This window comes from Pinus tabuliformis, chromosome 3_1 (genome assembly GCF_031772625.1).
Source record: "Pinus tabuliformis cultivar Carrire ecotype Pingquan chromosome 3_1, CPIR1, whole genome shotgun sequence".
Taxonomy (NCBI): Eukaryota; Viridiplantae; Streptophyta; class Pinopsida; order Pinales; family Pinaceae; genus Pinus; species Pinus tabuliformis.
The window spans coordinates 860,113,469-860,133,713 of NC_142301.1; the positions used below are offsets into that span (position 1 = coordinate 860,113,469).

The window sequence follows — 20,245 nt, forward strand, 5'->3', positions numbered from 1 at the left end:
TACAAATTTTTAAGCAACAACATAAGTAGTGTGCCTTCCTAGTCCAACTAACTCCAACTGTCAACAAAATAGATAAGGGGCTATGAGGCAATTCATTCTCATGAGATCGCTCCCGCTGGTTGATCCTTCTAATAGCCAAAGTCAAACATTCTCTGAGCAGCAAGTAACTACCACGGTATCACAGAAATATATCATTGAGTTTGACCAGTCCCAGTATTGAAGTCACTAATTAAGAGAATATCCCCTTCTGCAAAGAACTTTATGAGTTTTAGATGCAAGTCCACAGAGAGATTGACTCCATTTATTGTCAAGGCATAAGAATATACCAGATGAAAGTAGCAAGCTGCAAGCTGCAACATAAAGTTGATTCAAGGGAGGGTTTCTCTTGACAGATACCCAAAAGAATTTATCATAATATTGGGTCCCATAATTCATATCAAGGGCAATAGGCTATCCTGGAATAGACAAGAAATCCCACCTGAACCTTTAATCCCATGACAGAATGGCAGTCTATGTATTGACAACCATAAATAGTATCTCAAGGGGGAAGTTTCTTTTGTTTCATAAATCTCTATGAAAAAAAAATGATGGCATTCCCTTGTATAACATCATCAAATGACCATGGGGAAAAAATCTAGTGAACCACTGCAGCCAGAATTGATAAAGTATACTGAAACCCCATTGCTCAGAGTCTATTTGGGGCAATGTTAACAGGAAGTCATGATGAACTATTTTGGTTGCTGTGGGGTACCTTAGAACTGGACTAGCTACTAAATTGTATGGTGTACATTGTTTTGTTGGGTACTTGATTATTAGATTCCAAATATTACACCAGGATAAGGATTCACCAGCCTTACCTCTGTGCACAGTTTTATGTATCTAAGATTATTCTACTCAAAAGCATTTCATGGCATCTTGAGAAATTCTGGTTATTCCATGCTGAATAGTTGCTAAAATTCTCATTGATCTTCTTTTCCGTAAACTTTAACTTGTCCTCATCACGACTTTTCATGTCTGCAACAAGTCTGTGGTGATTCCATCCATGAAAACTGCGTGAATCAGCTTTAAGCAACTGATCTCAAGAGGAATAGCCCATGTTTATCACCCATTTGCGGTGGTGCCATGCACCATATGACATATGGTTTCTTATCAAAGCTCTCTCAACCTACTGCCACTCTGAACTTTTCAAGAGCCATTCTTTTTGTTAGCATGTTCATGAACATGTTAAATCTATGGAATTACTTTTTCCAACTTTAAATGTTTTGCGTGTTTACTTCTTTACTAGAGGCAAGACACATACAAATAGAGGTAATAAGGAAAATTGGTATTGCTACGTTCACAGATCTTAGGTAAGGCCTTAATGGACCCTAACTTGAAGAAATAAGGCAAGTTATTTCAATTACGCTAAACGATCAGTTGGGCCAGACTCTTGTTCAGGGCTGCGTTGTTATTGCATTCTAGAAACAACTTACTTTGGAGTTTTTCTTCTCCAATTGAATTGTTGCTGGTTCTTTTTTAATATAGTTAGGCAAGATCACCACAAGACATTTTGAGTTGCTAGTTCTAATCTCAAGGGTATCTGCAAAAAGCCCAAGAACATTTAGGTGGATGACTCCATACTGGTCTTGTTACAGTTTCAAGGATATCTGCAAAGAACTCAAGACTTTGTCGGTGGATGAATTAGTGCTACTCTCGATGGGCTTATTGATCTATGCATTTTTTGTTTTTTTTTTCTCTGTGAAATGTTCAGAGTGATAATGATTGATTCCCCTCTTCAATTTTATATGTAGGTAATGTATCAGTTGAAATCAAGGAGAAACATGTAACTAAGTGTTTGAGCCCCATGTTAAAATATTCCAGAAAAAATTATATTTCACGACAATCCAAAAACTAAATCAAGTCTTTTTCACTACTGAGGCAGCACCTCTAACAAGTCAGATGGTGGAAATAGTGCAGGCAATCATGGTGTGGGTGCATGTGCAATTTCTCTTATTCTTTTAGGACCTGGAAAGAATGGCGTCCCTGACCTCCATTATAATAACCTTGTGGATTCTCTGGTATGGAATTGATCTTTGGAACATAACTACCTTCTTGAAAGATGGAAAACCTCATAGAAATCTGATCGGTGACCAAATTGCTCTGGAAATTTATTATTGAATCATTTACATACTCCACATTTGTAAGTGGTTGTTTCAAACCTCTGAAACCACGTTGAGAAATCGGGTACTCAATAAGCATTGAGTATATTGTCTAAGCTATGGGCTTCACCAGCCCCCATTTTTTCCAAACAAAATGTAATGACCCCAGTCATGTAACGACAAGGTCAAATGTTGGCATGGATTGCAAAGTTTAAGGGCAGGGAATGTAAACCCAGCTATGAACGTGCAACAACTGCTGTAGATTTCGTTGAGGACAACTAATCGTATGGTCTGAAATTCCTGGCTGTTGTATTAGCAAGATAATGGCAAGACTCGATTATTAACAGAATTGACATCAACCCTACACAACCTCTACATCAGACCATTAAAAATCTGCTTGGGATAAAGATATGTCAAGCTGTATGATTAAGTGTGCAACCTAGGCTATTGCTGGCAACGGCTCTTTTGTTTTAGCCATAGATTATATCATCTTGTGATTTGTACACACAACGATGGTTCACTTAATTTATTTTTAGTAAAGATGGCATATCCAATAAGTTGCTAAAATCTTCTTTAAACATCATATGCAAGCAGCAACCTATTAAAATTTAAGATTATTTCCATCTCAAGTATCAAAGAAAATCCCAAATGCCATGCCAATATAAACAGCATAGCAATAGGCATTTCCCTTGATCCAAAGCAGTGCCTAATAGCTTCCTTAGTCTTCTACATTCAACTGCATGGATACCATATTTTTCACTGTCACACTATCCACTTTTGTCCACTATTTCTGATATTTCTCTTGTATAAAATATTCCACCTTGCACAAATATAAATATATTTGTGTGTCTGTGTGTGCACATCCTACATACACAGTTTTGTTAACATGGAAGGAGGATATTAAGCAACCTGATCTAGATAACAGAGTAGAGCATTCCCTTATAGCGGCAGGATGCACCTGTTAGAAGTGCATCCAGCACATCATTATCCTTATTATCCCAAAACATAAGGGCATTGTGGTGTTACAATTTATCATGATTCCTCTAAATGGGAATTGAGCAAACTTTATTTTAATTTAAACAAATTCGGATATTGTCATGCAAACATTGCCCAAGACGTTATGTGTGATAAATTCACGACCTCATTTAAAATGAGGTGGCTGTTTTTTAGAATTTCTACAAATGTCATTAAGACAGTGAGCTAGGCGATAATGCCCCAAGAAATAATTCCAAGTGGCATAACCTACTCCCCACATGGTAGATGTAGAAGGGAGATGTTCCCTGACAAGCAAGAGCATTGCCCCGCTAGAAGAGGTGGAACTAATGATGCATTGAGAAAATGTGCGACTCTTGCCCAATTGGTGATGCATTGGAAGTTTTCGAGTAGCTCTAAGCATCTCTCCCCTGCCCCCTCCCAATTATAGAACTTGGTTTAGCATGTATTCCTGTTTTGGTCTAGTCCTTTACAATCTACTCATGTCACAATGAGTGTGTATGACCACCACACCTGGTGTCTTGGAGACCAATTTAAACATTGCCTTCTTTACAATGGAAGACAACAAAGAACTAATGAGACACAGAGAAGTTAGGTCAATGACCAGGGCAAAACCCACAAGGGGAAGACCCAACCAGATTCTTCTTCTATTAGAAATCAATTGTTCAACAAAGATACAAAGTACAATGAGAGAATGAAGAAGTTCACCCAATTGCCCACAAGGGGAAAACCCAACCAGATTCATCTTCTATTAGAAATCAATTGTTCAACAGAGATACAAAGTACAATGACAGAATGAAGAAGTTCACCCAAATCTAAACATCTCTGATAGTAGTAGTTGATGCAAACACTAAATCACTTTGGCTCTCCAAGATTTGCTCTTGCTCTTCAAGACTGTCTTTCTCTCTCTCTCTCAATCTTCCTCTAGACCCTCAAACTCTCTCTTTCTCAAGTTCGAATTCTCCTTCCACAAGCACAAGTGAGTGTGTCAAGTGAGGATGAGAGGCACAAATATATAGGAAGGGCAAGGAGGTTGAAATCATGAAGGAGTAACTCCTATGCCTTGAAGAGGAGTAACATACGCCAAAACAAGAGTGTAACTTATGCCATAAAGGAGAGGAGTGTAACTTATGCATTTAGGAGAGAAGTGTAACTTATGCATTAAAGGGGTGTAATAAGAATCTTTTTATGATGAGTCATTAAAATGTGTAAGAGGTGCACAATGTTGAGAAATCTAGGGCATCAAGATTAGGTGATTTATCTTCTAATGATAACTGCTTGTGAGTGCTTTTTAGTTCTTTAGATTAGGATCTTCTCTTATTATTATTGAGTTCTTTTTCATCAAATAACGACCAATGCATAAACAATAAATAGATAAGAGACACATAATGTAGGTGATCAGCTAGGGCCAAAACCTCTCCAACTTGAGAGGAAAACCCAAACAAATTCTTCTTCTTATAGAGACTTCAATTGACGAATACCAAGACCAAGACCCTTGATTCAACAACCTCTCCAAGACCAAGTCAACTTACTTCAAGTGAAAGTTAATCATTTGATGATTTAGCTGCAATTTCTTTTTCAATGTTTAGCCTTCACTCCTCCAACACAGATCTGAACTTTTCAGCCTTCTGCAGCGGACTATTCTGCTCGCATGTGTGACATATTTAGGGTAAATTTTGTCCTTTATTTCTTCACCTAACCAAAACCCAAACGAATTCTTCTTCTTATAGAGACTTCAATTGACGAATACCAAGACCAAGACCATTGACTCAACAACCTCTCCAAGACCAAGTCAACTTACTTCAAGTGAAAGTTAATCCTTTGATGATTTAGCTGCAATTTCTTTTTCAATGTTTAGCCTTCACTCCTCCAGCACAGATCTGAACTTTTCAGCCTTTTGCAGTGGACTATTCTTCTCGCATGTGTGACATATTTAGGGTAAATTTTGTCCTTTATTTCTTTGCTTAACTAGAGAGGATCTCTATGTGCACTTGGCATATTTTTTTCTGCAATTCGACTTCTCTGCAATATGTGTATGCCCTAACCCTTCCTTGCATATGTGACAAACTTTTCCCAAAACAGACCGCAATTTCTTCGATTTTTCCCTTCGATCTTGATAGATATTTCTCCTTCACTTGGATATAAGGCTTCTATTGACCCCTTGATCGAACTTCTTCACACCTTTTCTCACTCAGATTGCCTTAACCGAAAATGTGATGTTCAAATGAAAGTCGAGCTGCCTTATTTATAGTGATCTGCCCATCAATTAATTCGACATCTCCTAGAGCCAAGGCCGACGTGCCTTTCTAGAGATATCTTTAGGCTGATTTGAAGGAGGTGCTTGAGCTTGGTCTTGGAGGATTTCTTAATGACTCATTTACATAGGTAACATGCCCAATAAGGGTCGTCCATACATGACATTGAATGACTCATCCTAAAGGCTCACAATGGGAGCCTTAACTAAAAATAAAATTCCTTGACCATGATACCCATGATTCAAGCATTACAAAAATAATTTTATTTTTCTTCTTTACATCCATTACATAAAATCATAATTACATTTCATTACGAAAACCGAACCTAGTTACACTTTTCAACACTCCCTCTTAACTAGGGTGGTATTCATAATCCACACCAAGTACTTGTACATTCTCAATCTGAAGAATTCTCATAAGAAGAGTTGGATTGGTAACCCATTTGTATAGCATCATATCAACCAATAGTCATATAGCAAGGCCTTGACTAACAACTCTATCTCTCCACAAGATTTGAGCTCAATGCTGGGAAGACCAATGATGTATAGACACCTTGATCGTCTCTCTCGGAACATACCCCACCCGGGTTCTCTTAGAGTATGTTCCACCAGGACTATTCTTATCTTGGATTCCCAGTGCTCAAAGAATATTAGTCCTCTACAACTACCCTTATCTTGGATGCCCTAACTCATCCTCAAAGAGCATCGGGTGCCAAATGTTTACCCAATCCTCCATTCTGTCTTCCCAAGTGAAGACAAGAATGACGTGTCTATCTCTCCCTCTCAACTTAGGGAGGACATACCTATTCCAATAAAGGAATGTACTCATTCCTATAGAAGGAATGTACCTAAGCTCCCTCTTGGTTTAGGAATTTTCTTCCAAGTTTCTACTGAGTTAGAAACTTGTTTCTAGGCTCCCTCTTAATTAGGGACCTACAACAACTCTTTAGGTGGAGATGATGGGACAACCAACTGCTTGAAGAACAACTCCTCACGATGTCATGAACTTCTTTTTTTTATTTAGGAGTCTTCATGTTTTGGGACTTCTTCGTAGGGCATAGACCATATATCACTTTTATCCATGAGTTAGTCATGTCATTATACCTTTCATCAGAAAGTGATCGATCAGTTCATATCTGGCCTTCCTTCATGCCATGTTGCCTTCTTCATGCCATGTTTCCTTGACATTAAATCAAAATTACCTTTGTGATGGTCTTTCATCATGACATCTTCTAGTTCACATCAGCATCCTACATACACATTGACACATCTCCAAAAGATATATACTGTCAAGGGTCTCTTTCTTTTTCAGACTTCATCAGAGTCATCATATCATTCATGGAGATATCCTAGTCAAATCTTCTAGTTCTCGGATGTTGATTTCCTTCATGGTTGCATATTCCACGATCTCTTTCCTTCTTTCTTCATGCATTTCTCTTCCCAGGAACTTTTAATCATAGTTTTACGAAACGGCCGAACCGAAACGGAAACGGCCGTTTCGTTCCGTTTCAAAAGCCTCCACATTGACCCGGCCCTTGACCCGGCTCGGTTGACCGGGTCAGCTATGACTCGGCCGGGTCATCCAATGACCCGGCCGAGTCATAGCTGACCCGGTCAACCCGGCCGGGTCCCGTCATGACTCGGCCGTACCGTTACAAACCGGCTGTGGCAGCGTATTAACCCAAAAAAAATGATTTTTTTGCTGTTTTTTAATAAAGTTAGTTAGGGTTTGTGGAGCTGAAAGGGTTATTGTGATTTGTTTAATGCTTTTGGGGTCCATTTCCCCTCCCAAACTCTATTTAAGACAGCCAAATGCTCTCATTTCACTCACAGCAGTCTTATGCATTTGAGTGAGAGTCTTCTTTGAGAGTTAGTGAGCAGTTCTTGAGCTTGTTTTGGAGCAGCAGTGAGGAGTCTTGGAGGAGCATTGTAGCTGGAGTGAGGAGCTTCTTGGGCAGCCATTTGGAGCAGCATTGAGGAGCTGATTTTTGGAGCAAGCTTGAGGAGGCAGTTTGTGCCTGGAGGTATTTTTTTCCACCTCTATAAATCTGTTTTTACTTAGTAAATTTTAGGTGCATATCAAGATAGCTTAGAGAGTGTTTTTAGTCAAATAAATGAACATTGAATCAATTTTTTTTTTTTTTTCATTTTCAGATTGTTTTCCTAGTCAAAAAATGGCACCTAGAGCAAAAGATCCTGCTTGGGCATATGTTGAAATGGTTGATGATGAGATGTGTTGCAAGTTTTGCCATAGGAAAATTAAGTCAGGTCCTGGGGGGATTAATAGGCTGAAACAACACTTGGCAGGGATTAAAGGCAATATTACTGCATGTAAATCTAATGAAATTGGGGAGATTAGAAAGAATTTGTTGGAAAGCTTTGAAAAATTTAATGCAGAAAAGACTAGGCAAAAAGAGATACAGGCTGAAATTGGGAGGAAGAGGGAGATACAAAGAATGATGGCTGCCAAGGCCAACCCCCACTATGAGTTTGAGGGTTCTTCCTCTATCCCTCAAACTGATGCATCAAACCCTTTCCGTTATGTTCCTCCCTCTTTTGCTTCTGTTCAAGATAAGGGAAAGGGTAGAATGAAGGGTGATGGGACTATCAAAAGTTTTTTCACTCACTCAGGCTCCTCTCCATCAGATGCACATGGTCCTGAAGTTAGTAAAGGTCTTGCTCAGCCCACTTTAGATGACCATTGGAAGAAAGAATTGAGGGAGACTGCTTGTGACTACATAGCTAGATGGTGGTATGATGCTGATATCCCCTTTAATGCTGCTCGTTCACCATATTATGAGCCTATGTTTGAGGCCATACATGCTGCTGGAAAAGGCTTCAAAGGCCCTACTATGCAAGAGCTAAGGGGGTTTCGTTTGCAGAAAGAAATTACATCAATTAATGAGTATTTGCAAGATTTCAAGGAATCATGGGCAAGAACAGGGTGTACCATCATGTCAGATGGATGGACTGATCAAAGAAACCGTACCATCATAAACTTTCTTGTCTTCTGCCCACAGGGAACCATGTTTTTAAAATCAGTTGATGCATCTGATAAGGTAAAAGATGGCCACTTGTTGTTTCAGCTATTGGATGAGGTTATTCAGGATGTGGGGGTGGCTAATGTTGTTCAAATCATCACAGACAATGCCTCTAACTATGTTCTTGCTGGTAGACTGTTAGAGGAAAAACACAAGACCATCTTTTGGACCCCATGCGCTGCACATTGCATAGACCTCATGCTTGAGGATATTGGAAAATTAGATTGGGTCAGAAACACTGTAGATAATGCCAAAAGCATAACAAAATTTATCTACAATCATACACTGGTTTTGAGTCTCATGAGGAAACACACTGGAGGCAAGGATATTATTAGGCCTGCCATCACTAGATTTGCTACACATTTTTTGACATTGCAATCTATGCTTTCCCAACATAGAAACTTGCAAAAGATGTTTTCCAGTGATGATTGGAATCAAAGCAGTTGGTCTAACAAACCAGAAGGCAGAGAATTGAAAAGGAAAGTCCATGATGAAACTTTTTGGAGAAAGGCAGCAGAGATTGTGAAGGTTGCTGAGCCACTAGTTAAGGTGTTGCGGTTGGTGGATGGGGAAAGGTTGGCTATGGGCTTCATTTATGAGGCTATGGATCAAGCAAAGGAGCAAATAAAGACAGCATACAAGGATAGAGTGGCAAAGTATGGGCCCATTTGGGCAATCATTGATGAAAGATGGAACAATCAACTCCATCGCCCTATACATGCAGCTGGGTATTTTTTGAACCCACGGTATCATTATAAAGCTAAGGAGTCAGGAGCTTTGAGGGGGGAGGTCAGAGATGGACTGGTTGATTGCATTGAGCGCATGGTCCCATCGGAGTCTGATCAGCTGCTGATACATCAGCAGGTCACATCCTTCAGCAATGCAACAGGTACCTTTGGGAAGAACCTAGCAAAGATTGCAAGAGAAGCAGATGAGCCAGGTAAACAAAAATTTCAATTTTCAATTTCTTAATGGTTTTACTTTTTTTATTAAAGTTTGTTAAATCATTTATAATTTGAAAGTTAGATATAATTTGTAATTTTGTTGAGCTTCAACCTTCATCTAACTCATAATTCATTACACTCCTATGTTTTTTGCAGCACAATGGTGGGAGGCCTTTGGTGGCCAGTGCCCTGAATTGCAAAGGTTTGCAATTCGTATTTTGAGTCAAACTTGCAGTGCATCTGGGTGTGAGCGCAATTGGTCTGTCTTTGAGAGGATTCACACAAAGAAGAGAAACCGTTTGGAGCAAAAACGGTTGAATGATCTAGTTTTTGTCCAATACAACCTTCGGCTCAGACGGAACCAATTGCTGAACAAAAGACCTGATTCAGATCCCATTGTGTTGGAAGACATTGATCCAACATCAGATTGGGTAGTGGAGAGTCGTCTACCAGAGTTTGATCCTGATGAGGATCTTGATGAAATTGATGTTGAAGATCCACTGCAGCGTGTTCAGTTGAATGCAGATCCCGATCCACCAGCCTCAGTCTCACAGCCAGCTAGTAGGACTCCAGTTGTAGGTGCTTCGCCTTCCTCTGCTCAGCCACGACAGAAGCGCAGCCGCATTTGTACTCTATCTCAGCTTGCATCTGCTGCACAGCCTAGTGGTACTGGCACCACTTCTACAGTTGCAGTTGGAGACGATGATGATGAGGAGGAGCCATGGGGCCCCTTGTCTGACTCTGATGATGATGATCCAGAGATTGGTCGAGATGATCTTGGCTCCTCTGGCAGTAGCTACTAGCCTCCTTGGTTATTTGTATTTTGTTTTGACTCTTGAGTCTTTGATCATGTATGACAGACTACAGTTGACTATGTATTTACTATTGCCATTGGGTACCACCGTACCATTTTGATATAATGGATTGGTTCATGACCCTACTTTGATCATATGTTGTCTTCCATGTATATTATAATGTTGTGTGTTTGGAAACTTGAATGAAAATCTTTAAAATTATGTTTAAAATATTTAAAATTATGTTTTTTTATAAAAAAATAAATATTTAATGTATTTTTTACAACGACCGAGTCATTGAAATCGAGCCGGCCGAGTCATTACCGAGTCCGAATCCGAGTCCGAGTCGATCCTCGGCCGAGTCCGAATCCGAGTCCGAGTTGTAAAACATTGCTTTTAATCAGAGTTCCTCAAATCACTGTCAACCACCTTATATTTCATATGAGGACATATTATGTTGATTTTATCTAGACAATGTGTGACCCATGCTTTCCTGCATCCTTTCAAAGGAGGAGATCCTTTCTTTTGATCATGCTCTCGAGATAGAGCATTTATCAATGTTACCTGCAACCATATGACATGACTCTACAATATCAAATACAAGCATACATACCTCATTTTCCTTTAGGTCATCTAGACTTCTTTCAACAGCTTCCTTGATTGAAAAAAATTCAATCCCTTGATTTTCTTCACCTTTTTTTTGTCATCATACCATCATCCCAAGAATTCCCACAAGATGGAATTCTTGATGAAACACTTGCTTCCTTTTGATTGGTGAACCTTCTGATGAAGATTCCAATAGAGGATCTTGAGTATCCTCATCCAGCAAATGTTTCCTATTGACTGTTGTATGATGAGCTTTTGTAGGAGATGGCTTTTTCTTTTCCCATAAGTACCACTTATGCTTCTAATGAGGTCACCAAGAGCTATATCCTTCCAAGGGTGACTATCATAGACTTCTATTTCAACTATTTTTCTCTATGATCATGAGCTCTTGATTTTAATGCTTCTATGATGCCATAATGCATCCTATCCTTAGTGAATCATGATAGCCATATCTTACAACAAAAAAAATTAAAAACATTAAGGCAAATATTCAGAAATATTCAGAAAATATTAAAGCAAATACCCTGCAACCTACACCAATATACAGATCAAGTACTGAAAAATAAATGAGACAATCACACAAAGGACACACTTATTTTTGGACTAAACGTCCCCGGAAAAACCCAAAGCGGGAAAATCAGTGTAGAAGATATGAGGGTTTTATTATTAAGCAGATTTCTGAATACAACTAGGGTTCCAAATCTGGCTCACCCAATAGAGAATAAACCCATCAGAAGTACCTCTATCTGGAGACAGATATTTTGACGAATCCAACAACTGGATGAACAAACCCCATAGGTGACTGCGTTGTCCCTAGTGCTGTGCAGTGATGGCTGCTCCCAGCTCTGTGCTGGAACTGTGTCACCTCCTCTAGGAGTTGCGTCACCCTCCCAGTGAGCCTTCCCAGCTCGGAAAGCGATCTATTGAATTGATGCCTGTTTTGCCTCACAGAAACCCCAGCACTTGCCACTGCCTCTGCGTGATTGTGTTAGCCCCTCTAGCTTTTGCGTCACCCTCCTGGAGCTGCGTTGTCTCTCCCTAGTGCTGCATTGTCTCTCTATTATGTATTCTCGGCCTTGGACGAAAGTCCTACTGCCGAACTGCCCCTCTTCGCACTAGAAGCTTACTTTGAAATTCTCAGCAAACCACGCCCCAAAATTTCGATCTAGCTCAAGTGCTGCTCTCACTGTGTGTGTTCTCTAACTGACCCCAAGCCTTCCTTCATACTTTTCCCGTCGAGAAATCAACGACTGTGATATAATCTCCAATCAATGGCTAAGATTAAATTAGACTTGATCCTTGTCACTTAGAACCTTCTCACCCATATTTACATTAATTCACTTTAATTATTTTAATTTCCTAAGTTTTAACTTAGGCACCATTAAAAATAATTAATTATTTGAATAACATGCACTCCGGGTGGAATTTCTCCAAACGATTTCTGGGTCTTGGAGATCTCATGTGTTTTAGCCCCTCCACAAAATTTCGGAGCTAGAGCACATCTGATGCTACCCAAAATTCAACACTCCCTCTTAGCGAGGAATGTGCTCTAGCAATACTTCCTAGTAGAATTATCACACTGATCCATGACATTGGTCCTCTGCGTTGCTGATGCTCGGCCCGTTGCCCTTCATCCACTGCGCTATTGCAATCTGTACTGCTGCCCATGACATTGCCACTGTCACTGCTGCATCTGTACTACAACTCCCTCTCAATATTCTTCATCATGCTGCCCATAGCAATGACACTGCTAGCTGCTCCACTGCAACTCAGTTGCTGAGAAGTAAGCAACTGAAAATCCAACCCAAAAGCTGACATGTTGGTCAGTCTGGATGCCCCTTGACGTTGAAGCTACCTCTGTTGCTAATCTGTGCTGACCTTCTGATGCTAGTACGTTGCTGTTGTATTTGCTCTGTGCCTTCCACATTGCTGCAACACTCCACTGCGCTGCTTTAGACTTTAGCACTCTAGCTCTGTCACTGTTGCTCCATCATCATTCACACCAACTGACACTGTTGGTCCATCATCTGATCTCATCCTATCGAAGAGCCGCCCACATCTCCTCCCAACTCAAAAGAGAAGCCTTGCCCAAGATGCTTTGGACAAAGGTTTCCCAGTCTTCAGTGACTACATTCAGAGCTGTCCTGACCATAAATTCAGCGTTTGGTGTAGCCCCTGCAGAAGTTAGGTGGTCAGGGATCCTTTGCAACCTGAGAAGGAAGGGATCGATTTCTTCTCCCTTCTGCATCTGAAACTATCTCAGCTGACTCTCAAGCAACATTTTCCGCTGAACAGAAATTCACTTGTACAATGTGGTCAAGGCCTCCCACATTTCCCTTGTTGTGTCTTTCTTAGCAATATGTGGGATCACATGATCTTTGACCCTGTCCAAGATCATGCACTTTGCTTTTGCCTGAGCCTCCTCGTACTTCTTGAGATGATCAGCATCAACCGGAACAACAACCATCCTCAAGGCATAATCCTTGATGCGATTTAAATCCAAAACTGCCAGGATCCTGGCCTTCCAGATGACAAAGTTGGATGCTCCATCCAACCTATCCTGATCCCTCAGTCTGTTAACGACCATCTATGCTCAAATGAATGTCGAACTGTTTCTCTTCTCCCTCTTTCGCTGCTGCCCCAGCAAAACTCGTATCTAGATTTCTTGGCAAGAAATCTTTTGAGGAATTGATTCCCTCTGCTTCTGCCCCATTAGGTACTGTTCTGCACCAACAAAATCAACACCCCACCAGCAACTCCAGATGAAATATGCGCTGCACCTCTAGCCACGATAATCGGAAAAACGAGACTCAACAGTCTTCGCCCTGGCCCAGTAACCACTGTGCTGCCCTCTGCAGCAACAACGTCACCCAATCAGGCTGACACAGGCTCTACGTGAGCCAACCCTGGTGACTGCGTCACCCCTCCTCTGCTATCTTGGCTTGAAACTGCGCTGTCTATCAGGACAACTGTCTTCACGCACAGATTTTCCTTTGTCATTTCGCTGATGGCTTCAATCCTCCTTGATCTGCAATTGCTCTGATGCCATGTGAAAATTTCTGAATCTAACAAACCAGAAATCCTACTGCAGTAAACTGATTTGCGTTACCTACTTGTGTTCTTCATTTTAACAAGTTATTTTCAGAAATATTCAGAAAATATTAATGCAAATACATTGCAGCCTACATCAATATACAGATCAAGTACTGAAAAATAAATGAGACAATCACACAAAGGACACACTTATTTTGGGACTAAATGTCCCCGGAAAAACTCAATGCAGGAAAATCGGTGCAACAGATATGAGGGTTTTATTATTAAGAAGATTTCTGAATACAACTAGGGTGCCAAATCTAGCTCACCCAATAGAGAATAAACTCGGCAGAAGTACCTCTATCTGGAGACGGATATTTTGGCGAATCCAGCAACTGGATGAACAAACCCCATAGGTGACTGCGCTGTCTCCAGTGCTGTGTAGCGATGGTTGCTCCCAGATCTGTGTTGGAACTGCGTCACTTCCTCTAGGAGTTGCGTCACCCTCCCAGTGAGCCTTCCCGACTCAGAAATCGATCTACTGAACTGATGCCCGATCTGCCTCACAAAAACCCCATCGTTGCCTCTGCGTGACTGTGTCAACCCCTCTTGCTTCTGCGTCACCCTCTTGGAGCTGCACTGTCTCTCCTTGGTGCTGCACTGCCTATCTGTTATGTATTCTTGGCCTTGTACGAAAGTCCCGTTGCCGAACTGCCCCTCTCTGCACTAGAAGCTTACTCCGAAATTCTCAGCAAACCACGCCCCAGAATTTCGATCTAGCTCAAGTGCTGCTCTCACTGTGTGTGTTCACCAACCGACCCCAAGCCTTCCTATATACTTTTCCTATTGAGAAATCAACACCTGCGACCTAATCTCTAAGCTTCTCACCCATATTTACATTAATTCACTTTAATTATTTTAATTTCATAAGTTTTAACTTAGGCACCATTACAAGTAATTAATTATTTGGATAACATGCACTCCGGGTGGAATTTCTCCAAACGATTTCTGGGTCTTGGAGATCTCATGTGTTCTAGCCCCTCCACAAAATTTTGGAGCTAGAGCACATCCGATGCTACCGAAAATTCATCACTTCCTCTTGGTGAGGAATGTGCTATAACAATACTTCCCAGCAGAAGTATCACACTGCTCCACGACATTGGTCCTCTGTGTTGCTGATGCTCGGCCCATTGCCCTTCATCCACTGCGCTACTGCAATCTGTACTGCTGCCCATGACATTGCCACTGTCACTGTTGCATCTATACTGCAGATCCCTCTCAATATGCTGCATCATGCTATTGACACCTAACTCCCACTATTAACACCTAACTCATGACTCGATTATTCTAGACTTTGACAATTTTTCCTAATAACTCACAACAACTTTCATGTTTTTGACCAGACTTCTGGATGACCACACCCATGGCGACATTTTGGATAGTGACACTCGAACTTATGACAACATCTGACATTAAGTTCGACTTTATTCAAACTAACCATTGTGTCATTTGGAGACATTTGACAAATGCAAACTTACTGACCCTAACATTGACTACATTGGGGATGACAGCCTCCCCGTGAGGCACCAAGAACAAAAACGCAAACCATGTGCCTAACCATTGGGCAATGGAGTCAACTGATATGCTTAAAATATGACTAAAAATATGATTTACAGACTGAAAAAAATAACTATTGGCTGACTGACTAAACTTACATATGGCAGCAGATCACTAGAATCTCAGGGCCTTCTCCTCGGGCTTCAAACTTTGATGATAGTTTCCCACACATGCTATATTGCTTGCTCAACTAATCCACAAGCTACTTGATTGAAATAACCAATGCAACCATGCAAGCACCTTACCCATTGGTTGAATTCTATGTTGAATTCTATGCATGTGCTTGCTCCCAATCAAAAAAGGAAAACTAATGAATGACAACTCCCATAAAAACTCACTAACAATTTCAACTATGATGAGATTTAAAAAACATGGGCCCGCTAGCTGACTTCAAGAACGCTGCAAAAGCATCATCATAGGAATGCACACTGAATTCTAGCTCCTATGGTAGATTGCAATTCTGTTTGGATAAATCTTGATCTGCGACATTACTTTCCTACAACTTCAACTTATATCTGTCCTCATAGGGCTGCAAATTTTTCTGTGACCTTTGTAATGAATATGATGGAACCGCTGCATCATGTATAATGGCAGTGTTAAGAGTTAACCTTTCATGTATATCAACAAAAATATGATCTTGGTCTTCAACATACTCTGTGTTTCTTACTTCAAGAGGCATATTTTCCTGAATAAAGTCTTCATTTTCAACACACTCTAGATCAATCTTTTCTTTTTCACTGCTCTCCTCTTCTTGATCATTAACAATCTGTTGAATACGTTAATCAGGCTCAAGAGGATACACCTTTTGCATTTCTTCATTGACCTCAAGAAAATGAACATGAACATTTACATCAAATTCTTGATTAGTTTCATCTTCAGCTAAGGAAAAAATTGTTGCCTGTCGGGAATCCACTTGAATATCATGGCAACTGTCCTCATCATTTACTATGTCCTTCTGCTCTTTAAAATAATTCTCATACTTTTGATCATAAAAAGACTGACAAGGTTGCTGCAAATTTTCATCAAACTCGAAAGCTGATTCATAACTATCTGCATTAGAAAGTTGATTACTTCATTTTTGGGCAAGAGAGAAGTTACCATATCTTCTTTGTGATGAAAAGGGTTCTCGTGCAAAGCTTCCAAAATCTCTTCATCCATGAGCTCTTCATCGCCATAAAATTTTTCTAGATTTTGAATGAAATTCTCAACATGGTTGCAACGATTCTCAAAAAATGACAAAAAAGGATGAGATTCTTTGTATTTCTCAAAAAATACTAAATGAAAATCTTTAAGTGAATACAAGCTACTAGATGGCAAACCTTCATACCAAGACCACGCTTTTCCTTCCAGGGTAGCCGTGAACATCTTCATGAGACAATCTTCATGAAATTGAACCTTCAAATTGCGTGCATGCATATGAAATTTAACCAGATGTAGAGCAACATCCTCTCCGTCATCATCTTTGAACCTTGGTAGATAAGTCTGCCAATCTACACAAGTCATGCGGTTTGGAAATCCTGGGATGTGATCTCAATTCATGGGAGCATATCTTGCAGTTGAATTCATTTTGAAGATGTGGAGACACTAGTGGAACTTGAAAATCTGAGTTCTGCTTGATTGGAGTCGCCAGGTGAATGGTTCAGCGTTCCTAACTGTGAATGCTGTTCACCATCAACAACCAAATCTGAAACTTCAATTTTTTTTCTCGGGGAAGATGAAACTGTTCAGCCCCCGACAACGACGCCAATATGCTAGCACTCTATAATTTCCTTAGGCTATAGGAAGGAAATCCAGAGGTAATCACAAACTACTTGTAAGCTAGAATCTAGCCCTTCTAGCTTTAGAGAGGGCTCTCTCTATATGATTTCAGTGAATGAATTGGCTGAGTATTTTGGATTTCAGGCTAGCTATGATGATCAAAGGATAATTTTAAGTGGTGGCTTGAAGGTAAGTGAAGGAAGGAAAACCCACTTTGAACAGGCTCATCTTTTTTAATGATTCAAGTGAATAAGGGATAGTGGTGATATCAATACACTCTCACCAATGAGTAAACCACACATACTATGGCTAGATAGTTATACAAGCCTCCTGTGTTGCACTGATATGCGTTTGGGATCATGCATGTCAAATCCTATCCTTGAAGTTGGTCTCAGGCTGGGCTTTAGATGTTATAAGGCTGAGTTGGTGTCGTGTATGACATTAAAAAATACAAGAATACAATGGAGTTAAGATATTAGCTATTGTATCAAATCAGTCATATGTACAATAGGATAGCCTACTTATGGTTGAGTATTGTGTTTATTGAGAATGTTTTAATTAATGCCTCTGTTACATTCTCTGTCCATTGTAGTCAACCTTATTAACCTTATTAAGCTTGGGGTTAACTCCCTCCATGCTTGGATTTCTTTTATATTAAATCCTGTCTCTATTGAGCTTATTGCTCTCAATTAGTAAATTGTAAAATATGTAAGTGTCAGTGAAATGCACAAACACCAATTACTTTGAAATTCTACTTGGGGCAAGGTTCACCTCGTTAGTTCTTGGGAAAAGGAATCTTCCCTGTTTCCCAGAGCAGGGTGGAATTCATTACTTCAATTTGTCCCATAATAAAGTATGTCTATCCATGAGTTGATGACAAAAATCATAGGAGGCAGTAATGCATCCACGCAAGCTGTTATACCAACCCTTGATGATTCAACCATTGCAATAATTTTTGAAATGGGATTCTCAAAGGGGAAGGGTAAAAGAAGCCTAAAGAATGTACACGCAAATTGGTTTGAGTCAGTAATGGAATGGCTAATTACTCATGCAAAAGAACCCTTGTAGGAAGATGATGAACCTTTTGGGGCACTGGCTCTTTCATTGGAAATACAAAACCTTTAGCTAAGGAAGAGATGGTGACCAACCAAAATGGATATTGACAAAAAAGAGCATAAGCTTCTTCTATTGTTGAGAAGTCCTCCACTTGCATTAAGTTGCTCCATGTTCCTTGAAGGATTTGCTAGCTAGGGAAGAGCTAAGGTTATATCATTTCACGCAGAGCATCTGAGGCATTGTTCTTTGGATCATGGACAAGATAATACCATCACACGCTTTGGATTTAATTTTTACAAGAAGACAATGCAGCATGTGAAGTTGCTTCTGACAATGGTCTTGTTAGTGCTTTCCTACAGGCAAAAAAAAATGCTTACCTTATTCTTGTAACTGTAACACAAGATTCGGGTGATTTGGTAACCACCCTTGTTGAATTAGATTGGGTATTGGGGTGTGTTACATAAATACTAGACCAAGTGAGAACAATGGGGTGATGGTCCACTATCATCACAGCCAAAAGTACCAACTCTTTATGGACTTTCAACAATGGGAGGAGTCTTTTATATGAATAGGTCACATAATAATTATTCTAAGGTTTTAGGGACAAGGTGACCCAAAAGGTTTTCAATGGAAAGACACAATTTAGGCATAAAGCCTCCAAGAGGAGGTAATATACTTTCCTTAGAGAGACCTAAAATATGTGACAGAAGACCTAGGGAGGAGGCTATATACTTTCCTTAGAGAGACCTAAAATATGTGATAGAAGACCTAGGGCTTTATTGGTGAAATGATAGTTGGATGGCCAAAGGTGATGGTGTAGAGAAAAGGGTTTCCAACAATGTATTCCTACAAGGTCAAGGCACATGAAACCCTCAAGAAGCTCCAAGTTGAAGCTAAAACCAAACTAGGGTTTAACCTAGGGCAAGAAAATCTATGCATAGAATTGAAGTGAATTCCTATGAAGGGTGTTGATTTTGAGGCAACCAACTATATCCTCAACATTAGACTCTCTAATCCCGCAAATTCCTCTTCCCTAGGAATTCACATGAAGCCCTAGCTTTGCTGCTTGGCCTTATAGGTGATGAATTGGATACTGGGCATTCTCAATCAAGGCTTCCCAAGTAGAACCCCTTCTACACCCATTGGACCATTAAGGAAGTTCCCATTGGACTAAGATTGAAGAAAACCTCCCATTTAAGGTGAGGGAGCAAGATCATGGTTAAAACCTTTCTTTCTTCGAGGTCGTGCCATAATCCATGTCAAAATCCCAAATATAAACAAATACAAACAAGCATAAGCACCCAATTGCAAAATCTTTTGATCGGATGCCTACCTAACAAAACTACTAAAATTTCTTTATGAGAGAGAGATTGTTGTAAAGTGCAAAGGAAGATACAAAGGTAGAGGTGTGCTCTTTTTTGGTGCGGAATTTGTGTATGATTTGTTAATAAATCCTTCTCATTTAAAATACCACATTTCTCCTCCCTCTTTATCTATTTAGGGTTAACGATTTTAGTGTTTGCATAAGTTGTACTTTCTAGTGCATAAGAATAATAATATTGTTGGTCTCTAATTAAGATTATTCATAAGATGACGTGATATTTGTTTCATGTGTTTCAAAACATTTTGTGTGTATTTAATATTACTCATAATATTTTCTTGGTGTGCAGGGTGTGCTTGGTTGGCCATTGATACATTTTAGGGTTGCAAATCATTGTTCGTACCTATTGTTTCTCTTTGCTTGTTTTCTTTTTGCGAGTTTTGTTGTTGGTTCCTATTTGGTGTAAAACCCATGTATGCTTTGCAATATAAACCTATGTTGCTGCTGTATGTATGGATGGTCCCGTATGTGTTTTTGTTTAAATTTGAGCCATCTTACAATATTCGTCATTTGTTTGATTATCGAATGTAATGCCATGTAGGTAAAGGAATGTGGAGGATCACTGATGAAACTACTGAAATATTTTTGTGACAGACACATTGTAGTAGAGTGCAGAGGCAAAGGTAGAGG

General features: G+C 39.9%; 1 protein-coding gene and 1 long non-coding RNA gene across 2 annotated transcripts in view; both read left to right on the plus strand.

Moving 5' to 3' along the window:
* LOC149190294 (uncharacterized) overlaps positions 1-20,245 on the plus strand; it is a 46,809-nt gene extending 26,564 nt beyond the window's left edge. The window contains exon 3 of the long non-coding RNA XR_016256480.1: positions 20,157-20,245. This is a non-coding gene — a long non-coding RNA (uncharacterized LOC149190294). The remainder of the gene's footprint in view (positions 1-20,156) is intronic.
* On the plus strand, positions 7,122-10,298 carry LOC149190295 (uncharacterized). The gene is made up of 2 exons (XM_089413387.1): positions 7,122-9,366; positions 9,527-10,298. The coding sequence occupies exons 1-2, from the start codon at positions 7,500-7,502 to the stop codon at positions 10,171-10,173; spliced, it is 2,514 nt and encodes an 837-aa protein (XP_089269513.1). The 5' UTR covers positions 7,122-7,499; the 3' UTR covers positions 10,174-10,298.